At 35.6% G+C, this 8793-nt stretch overlaps 1 protein-coding gene across 1 annotated transcript; it reads right to left on the reverse strand.

Moving 5' to 3' along the window:
• LOC110104138 (endoglucanase 19) lies at positions 1-6164 on the reverse strand. The gene is made up of 10 exons (XM_020833115.2): positions 5932-6164; positions 5612-5833; positions 5316-5528; positions 3458-3658; positions 3143-3232; positions 2902-3066; positions 1951-2235; positions 1012-1360; positions 849-926; positions 1-767 (listed from the first exon to the last, which is right to left on the reverse strand). The coding sequence occupies exons 2-10, from the start codon at positions 5804-5806 to the stop codon at positions 466-468; spliced, it is 1878 nt and encodes a 625-aa protein (XP_020688774.1). The 5' UTR covers positions 5807-5833; positions 5932-6164; the 3' UTR covers positions 1-465.
• Between the last annotated feature and the right edge of the window lie 2629 nt (positions 6165-8793).

Here is an 8793-nt window from a genome sequence, read left to right on the forward strand (position 1 = left end):
TTTAAGTAAAATCTCACTTTTGACATAAGTTGTGCAAAAGTATTAAACAAAAAAATATGACATTCATGACTTATATCTAATAACAAAACACCATATCTAAAGTACTGTCTACAAACTAGAAACCATATGAAAATCTCCTAATACCTAGATCACCATATATATAGTTTTTTATGCAAGAAATTGAAATGCTACTAATAAGGAAATACTCTTTAGCCGGGAAGCTTCTTTCACAACCCAACTCTTGCAAACCCAAAGCTCTCTTAGCTGGGATGGAGGTGGAGCAGAAAAAGGATGAGCACCCCTTGTCTCTTCACTCTCTTCTCCTCTCTACCTCACATTCTTATTCATATAAAACTAAATACTTCATGCAAACCATAGTAGAACAGGGATATAAAAAGCCCTCCCCTCCTGTATTGTATAAGCTGCTCAAAGCCCTCATTTCTTCTACTTGCCTTCAAAAAAATTTCAGACAAGTGTATACCCAGAGATCCAAATATCTGCTGGTGTAGCTGAGTGGATGTACACAAACTCAAAGCTCTTTCCAGCAGGCAACGACTCGAGCCATGGAGGAAAACTGTAGCCATCTACAGCCTTTGCAAGTCCCCATATTGGACCATAGAGCTTTGAAACAATGATCTTCAGATCTTTTGCAGTCTTTGATGATTTGTTGTTAACAATAACTGAGTATCTATAGTAGGTTCGACCGTGTGCTATCCAGGAAGTTGTTGCAGTTTGCTTTACAGTGAATGGAGAGAAAGCACCAGTAACTAAAACATAATACCGGTCCATTAGCTTATACATTAACACATAAGAAATTCGATACACATAGAAGCTTAAGTGATGTATACCTGGCACAGGTGCTGGCTTTGGTTGAGGAATTGGCAATGGTTTAGGTCTTGTAGGAACATTAGGTTTAGTAATCACAACTGAAATAATCAAGAATTTCATTACAAATTGAAGAATAACTTACAAGTTAAGTTACAAAATCATGTGGGATTAAGTGGTACATACCAGGTAAAAGTTGGTTAAACCCGCCATTGCCGCCATGAAGACGAGCAAGAAGACCAACCAAAGGAGCATTGTTATAGGTTGCAGGCTCAGTTTGCTCATAATTATCCCTCTCATCAGCAAAGTTATCATAGGCATCAGGGCCACCAACAATGGCACCATCCAAGAGATTGGGGTCACTAGCCTTTCGGCTAAACCAAGTTGCATATCCTCCTCTGCAGCTCACAAAAGAGTCATCCACTTTGATAGATACGATCGAAGATGCACGATGGTGAACCTGTTGTGGATAGGTAGAACCATATCCTACCATGTAACTGGTACCTCTTGGGTTGTCACCGAGAATGTAATCCACCTAATCAAATAAAAAATATCAATGAACTTATATCATTAGGTTAAAAAGTTTTCATCAAAACTTTATTAGATTGAGATATCAAAAATCAATCATTTATTGTGATTCGAAGGGAAATCAAAATAGGAACATGGCTAAAGCTTAAATCAATGATGCCTTTGAGAATAACATTAGCATTCATGAGAATCACTTTGCATGTGAATGGTGACAACAATGAGTTCTATTTTTTTTTAATGGCAAGGCAAGTAGTACGTTAAATAAATAGAGGTGGCCTATGTACAATCAATATGAAACAACTATTATACCGAGCCGATGTTTTGAACATCATAAAAGAGGACGGACCATGTTTGATACTGACCAGACAAATTTCTTCCCCCTAACATTTAGTAAGTTTAAAATTTCTAATAAACAAGACATACAATTGTGCCTATAAATTTTCCCCCTAACTATTATTTACTAACTCTTATGATTGCTACCTTCAACTAAGTCTAAAATCATACCAATAAAAAAAAGTCATGGCCAGTTTCAAATGTGGATGAAATCATATATTTAGAAGCATTTAGTCTATCTACATGGTATTCATAATGATTTACCTGAGACTTGGCAAAGTTGAAAAGATCAGAAGGTACGGCAACTCCAGAAGAACACTTCACATTCTGCCCTGCAGATTGTAGATAATCGGAGAAGATAGTGAGCAGAAAAGAAGCACTTGTTACAAACTGCAAATTGTTCCATCTCTGCCTGAAGAGAAGGCCACCAGGGGTTCTCTGAACATTATTGGAGCCCTTCCCTAAGCATGAGCACATGAAGAAATCTGCATTTTGCCTGTACTTCTCAAAAACCTGCCAATTATGTGCTGCCTTCCCTTGAAGAAGAAACTGCAGAGGTTCAAATGTGTGTTTCTTAGAATTTACTCCAATTTATGATATTAGGATTTGAAGGAACTACAAATTTAGCTAGAAATTAGGAAACAGTTAGTGCATTGGTGTTCTGTGAAAAAAAAAAAAAAAAAAGACTTTCATCATCTTCATTTGAACACAAATATTAGTTAAATTTAATCCAATATTGTAGACCATTTCTTTTCTAACATCCAAGCTATTTCCTTTTTCTACATTAAAAACATTTTTTCATGTAAAAGATAAAAAGATCTATTCTTTTTTTATTTTTTTTACATTAAATTGTTGCAATTTCTTTAAATTTTAATGGTTTCAATTGTTTTGTGGAATTAAACAAAATTTAGGCCAAAGACACTCAAACTTGTGGAAACCAGCCAAAACAGTCAAATTTTCAATAAGTCTAAAGCCGAAATCAACACGAAACAGCCGAGAAAATCCTTAAAGCCAAAACTGCATACTATGCCTTCATATATCCAAACTCTAATTTTAGCTTACGATATTGTTCCTAGCCAAATGATGTTTTATTCTGTAAGAAAAAGCAACTTCCTAAAAATTACTTAAATCGAACCAAAAATTTGACCCACTGCTCAGCACCATTCACGATCGACCAAGTGCCACGTGCCACTTCCTAAGAGCGTGAGAAATTACCTTGGAAACCAGAACTTGCACTCCGGCGTACTTCACGTCCCAACCAAATTCGGTCATGGCCCACCCAGTCCCACCCAATGGCCCACCATTCCTCCCCAAATAGTCCAAATAATAGGGCTCATCAGTCGCCTCGTGCAACCAAGCTGCAGCCCACAGAAGCTCATCCTACAAAACGATTCAATCAGAACCGTCAATCATCTTCCAAATCACAAATCATGGAAGGCACATATAAAATACAAACCCCGTATCCGCTGACAGATCTGTAATACTTCTGAACAACGGAGATGCTGAAGTCGTACTTCCCGCGGTACTTATCGGCAAAATCGAAGAGCTGAAGACGGAAAGATAAATTAATAAACGAACCAAATAAAAACTGGCGCTATTGACCGTTACCCCTCGGATTCTACAGTAAGGAAAAGAGAAGTACGAGGGCTTAACGGTCATTTCGTAAAGCAGATTCAGCGCATGCACCGACACTACTTCCATGTGACTGCAACGGTCCGAAATCCAAAAACAGATCACGAAATGGACGGCCGGTTCAGAATTTGTACTGCACCTGCTTGGCGTGGTCGAGGAGCTGGTTCGAGTAAGCCGGATCGGACCGGCGGAAGACGATTGAGGCCGCGGCCATTGCGGCGGCGGTCTCACCGGCGAGGTCGGAGCCGGGGTGGGCAGTGTCGATTCGATAGGCCTGCCGGTTCGTCATCATGTCCTCCGGTCGCTGCCAGCAGTAGTGGTCGCTGTTTCCGTCGCCCACCTGTTAGTATTCTTTGAGTTAATTAACGGTGATAAATTAATCGTTAATTACACAAAAAATCAGAAATTAAATACTCCCATGTGAGAGTTTCGACAGAAAGTGAACGGCGGAGTTAATGCGATGTGAAATGCTTAGGCAAATTTATATCCGAGTATTTGACGGGAAGCCAATTGAGGAGCGGTCGGTTGCTCAAAGATTTGGCGTAGTATTATCAAGCTATTAATTTCCTTTTATATGGGGGATTAACATACATAACACATAGTTATTAAACATCTAAAATTCAATATTAATTATATAATATCTTTTTTTATATATTTTGATTTTAATAAAAATATATGTTGCGTGATTTAAAAATATTATAGAAATGAACATCAAATTTTATAAATCAAATATGAAAGTGTCAGTAAATCGTCATGAATTGTATTTTCAAGCTAACCTCTTCAAAATAAAATTATCACTTTAAAAAACCTATTTGATAAAAAATTATGAGCAAATTTACTTTCATAACATTAAATTATAATTTATTTAAATATTTCATATATTAACTTATATATATATATATTTATATGCATCTTTCATCATAAAATTATATAAAAAATCAAATAATTTTAACTTTTACAAAATGAAAATTTAAATTTTAATGTGATTTAGTCAATAAATTCTTATAAATAAATATAAAAAATATAAATATTAGATACATAAAATCTAATGATACCTATTTAAGTCCTTCCTCATTAAGAAAAACATGGTTACCCATAAAACAAATATTGAACGATTACGAGGAGCTCTTCAGTCCCACGAGAAATTATTACGTGAGAAGTTTGGACATACCTTTCCGTTCAGACTATGAATATACACATAATGTGTACATTGTGTACAAATGTATACATTATATGTACATTCATAATCCGGATGTAACTCTTCGTCCGGACTCAACACAGAATAATATCTCCATTCCAAGAGTCTATTTTCCGATATATCTTACTCATAAGTCCATAGAAATCAGCTTATGACAAAATAGGAGTCTAACCATTTTCATATCCAAATATAAAAATTCACATATAAATTTAATTTTACACTATTTGTTTGGAAAAAAGCATAAACAGTATCTTCCGGTTAAAAATGCAAAATGATGGATTAACATGCAGTTTAGATGCTAATATGAGGCTATCAACATCAAATTAATTTTTTAATCCATCAGCAAATTTTTAATCGCCCCCAACAAATGGGAAGATAATTAAATGAAAATTTGAAATTTAAGCCCTAATTGCGTCATCAGTGATAAATCAGAGTAAAATCGTGAAACTGTTTAAAAACCTAATAATCAGTAGTTAAACAGCTAAATCATGGGATTAAACCTAAATTAGGTAAGAAAGTACATAGTATTAAATTTCTTTACATTAAAGTGTTGATTTCAAACAAAAGTTAAGAAGAAAAAAAAAATTCTAAACTTCCGTTGTGGGTTAAGCAGATATTAGCCCAGTAAAAGCAAACCAAAGATGACCCACAAACATCCAGAAAAAAGGGAAAGAAATCAGAAGAACAAAAAGAAAACAAGAGAAATTTCCATTAACGATGGCCCCGCATACAGTAAAAACTATGAGAAATCTCAAGGAAATGATGTGATTGAAGATTGAGCAAGAACTCGTTAGGTTACCTCTCCATAAAGAACATAAGGTTCAGGGTGAGCTTTAATGAGATAGTCAGTGCCCCACTTCACTGCTGCCATGGCATGCCCGAGCTCTCCACTTTCAGCCATTTGCTTCCCGTACTCCACTATTCCCCAAGACATCATGGTGATGGTGAATGCCATGGGTAACCCAAACTTTACATTGTCCCCTGCATCATAGTAACCCCCGACAAGATCTACCTGCAAGGAGAAAGAAATATATGAGAATTTGAAGAAGAAAGAAGAAGGAAATGGTTTTAGTTAAAGCAGAGACGAAGATTTACCCCATTAGCCTTGCCATCAACGAGGCCGGAATTTCCTCTCCAGTTAACCCTCTGGTTGCTTGGTAGATAACCGGATCTCTGAGCCTCGAAGAAGAGAATGCTCTTGCTGAGAGCTTTCTGATAATCATGAGAAGCAGATGCAGCGGATGCCAGAGAAAGCAAGAACAAGTTAACCAGAAACAGATTCCTTCCCATCTCGAACAAAGGAAAACAGAGAAAGCCCTAACACAAAACAGAGAAGAAAAATGTTCAATGAATTCCTCTTCCAAGAGGCAATGCAGCTAAAATTTTCATAGTAAAGGTCGAGAAAAAAATCATACCGAGAAGAATATAGAAGATGGGAAGAGGAGAGGATAGAGGCAAGTGGGAAGCTCAACGACCCTTTATATTGAGAAAGGTGGGAGGAGATCAGAGATCGCAGGGATTAATAAAAGGGCGCTTTTTTATTTCAGTTAAAACTAAAATAAAATAAATATAATTTACAGCAGCCATTTTTCAATTTTTTTTTTTTAATTTCTGTTTCTGAAGCATTTGAGACTCTCAGGAGAAGAAAAAACGGTCGGGGGGGAACAGCAAAAACATGGCATGTGGTTTCTCTGCTTTTTCACAGAAGAACGTCGGTGTGCTTTGTTTTCTCACAATTTCATCCTTTCAAAATATAACATAGCATTCCTAGGTTCCGGTCCGGGTCAAGTCATCGGGCTGCGCATTAAAGAGTAAGAGCACGTGGCGACATGTTATTGGCGGCCGAACATAGCTCTATGTCCGGTCAGAGGACCTAATAAAAGTTCTCATCATTGAGGTGAGATTAGATCAAATAAATTATGATCGTGTAGGGATTATGAGCCGATCGGAGTCATATACATGTAAATTAATTGTGTGGCCATGATATTGCTAATATATATATATATATATGGTAGTATATCATAAGCTTAAAAAAGGGCTAAATAATTGTGTGAGTTGGTTGACGTAAGGAAAGAAGAAAAGACTTTAAAAAGCATTATCCCTTTATTTTTATATAGTAGAGACTCACTCCGGTCACTATTGAGGTTCCCATTGTTCGTGGCAGTGCTGCAAACTGGACCGTCCGATTCGAGCGGGCCTCACAGATCTAAGCGCCAAGTCTTGGACCAAATAATTGTTAGGTTTGTTTGAATATATGCTTATATTGAAGAATAGAATAATTCATCCTCATATTATTTTAATTGTTTATCATAAATTTTAAATAGCACAATTTTTTAAATATCTAGAAATGTTTGATAATATTAAAAAGGTAAAAGATATATTTTTACTATTTTAAATTTTAGTAATTTAAAATTCATATTAGAAAATACAAATATGAGAATAAATAATTTTAATTTTCTTATATATATACAAAATTGAGAGGATTTCTTTGATATCTTCTAATTATAGTATGAATTGCTGGAGAAATAATGGAGTATGATAATAGTGGTCAAATAAAGTCAGTCGTACATTGGCGATGGAAAGTCAATATTTGTGAGATCGTATTTGGGGTGACGACAATTAGCTGAAAGTAATCTAACAATGATGGTTAGGAGACTGTACTTGGGTGATGATGATCAGTGTATTAACATTATGATCTATTGAGTTTATAATTCACCATAAGTTTATTTTTATATGATTTTCAGATTAATTTGTAGGATATGAAAGTCATCGGAGATAAATAAAGATTTTGAATGCTTATTATTATTCTTTTGTATAAATCATTTTAAGTTCATATATTTTAACAAATTTAAAATTATGAAATAATATGTTAATAATCACCAAAAATATCAAATTGTATAATATTCTAATTTATCCAAAGGCGATCCAATCAAAAGTTACATACAAATTTTCACAACAAGTCTAATATGCCTCAAGGATGAGTCACAAATAAATTTATGTTGGAAAAAAGTCTATGATGAAAATATATTTTTCCTACTTAGTAAATAAAGATGCTGAAAATATTATTTTCAATCACACTAATTAAAGCACCAAAAATTTCACAAGGCAAAGCAAAATAAGATTGTGATTATAAAATATTTTTGGATTTTTGTATGAGACAAGTATAGAAGATTTAAATTTAAAATTTGTTTATCTTATGCAAACAATCAAGCAAAGTGAGGCTTAAGTGGTCTTCACCGCTGTCGTCCTTCATTTAGAGATTAATTGTTATTCATTGTGAAAATATTTGTAATATGTTAGGAATATTTCTCATCGAAAGCACAAAACTGTCGTGTATTATAAAATTTATGATGATAGATGAGTTTTATGTTTCAGCTTTGCACCAAGGTTTATCACACACATAGATAAAACAGAAGAATGAAAGAGACATATTTTTTACATGAAAAACTCAGAAAGGAAAAAAATCACCTAGCTAAGCCTTATTTAAATAATCCACTATGACAATAGTTAATCAATAATAGATATATAATGGTGATTCGACGACCACAATGTTTTGTGATGATTGTCAACATCTAGCATTGGTAGAGCTTTGTTGACGGGTGACGGAGGTCGGAAGAGCCATAGTTAGCAGGCGATAGAGGTTGAAAATATGAAACTCCTTAAGTAAAACAAATTAAACTCTTAAACATCGAGGTGCCTTTTGGTGTAATGTTTAAAATTTTATTAAGAAACTCCATAATTAAACGTGCTCATCACAAAGTAATTTTGGGATGGTTGATCTACTGAAATGTTACACCAACAGGACAAAACCGTGAGGCTCTTAGACCAAAGCGGATAATATCTCGATAGTTAAGAGTTTGTGCTCTTATAGGAAAGACTGTAGTCTGGTGATAGAGGTCGGAAGGATGATTGTCGGGTGGAAGTCCAATAATAATTGGAAGCCATGTGGAAGTTCGACGTTAGTGGCTGGGTAGAAGTTCGGCGTCAGTTGGTGGCCGGCAAAAGTCCTATGAGAGTTGGTAGCTGGGAGAAAGTCTGATGACAGTCCGTGGCCAAGCATAAGTTTGCATCCTACGGTGGCAGGGTGAAAGTCCGACGGCTGGCGAAAGTCTGACATCGTGCATAAGTACAGCTTCAGGTGGTGGTCTAGCAAAAGTCCTAGCGTCAGTTGGTGGTCCGACAGAAGTTTGGCGTCGGGTGGTGGTCCAGCAGAAGTCCGAGCATTGGTCGAAGAATAGCTAGGTGGCAAGAGCGATCTCTAATATCTTTTCTTGCTT

The sequence above is a fragment of the Dendrobium catenatum genome, unplaced genomic scaffold, assembly GCF_001605985.2.
Source record: "Dendrobium catenatum unplaced genomic scaffold, ASM160598v2 fragScaff_scaffold_807, whole genome shotgun sequence".
NCBI lineage: Eukaryota > Viridiplantae > Streptophyta > Magnoliopsida > Asparagales > Orchidaceae > Dendrobium > Dendrobium catenatum.

What these genes read in the sequence shown, in the direction of transcription:
- LOC110104138 (XM_020833115.2), bottom strand. Translation starts at nt 5,806, where the DNA reads ATGGGAAGGAATCTGTTTCTGGTTAACTTGTTCTTGCTTTCTCTGGCA. An exon ending in TTGATGGCAAGGCTAATGGG is followed by an intron (nt 5,529 to 5,611) that starts GTAAATCTTCGT and finishes TTCTCCTTGCAG; the next exon opens with GTAGATCTTGTCGGGGGTTA. An exon ending in TCAACTTTGCCAAGTCTCAG is followed by an intron (nt 1,361 to 1,950) that starts GTAAATCATTAT and finishes TTATTTGATTAG; the next exon opens with GTGGATTACATTCTCGGTGA.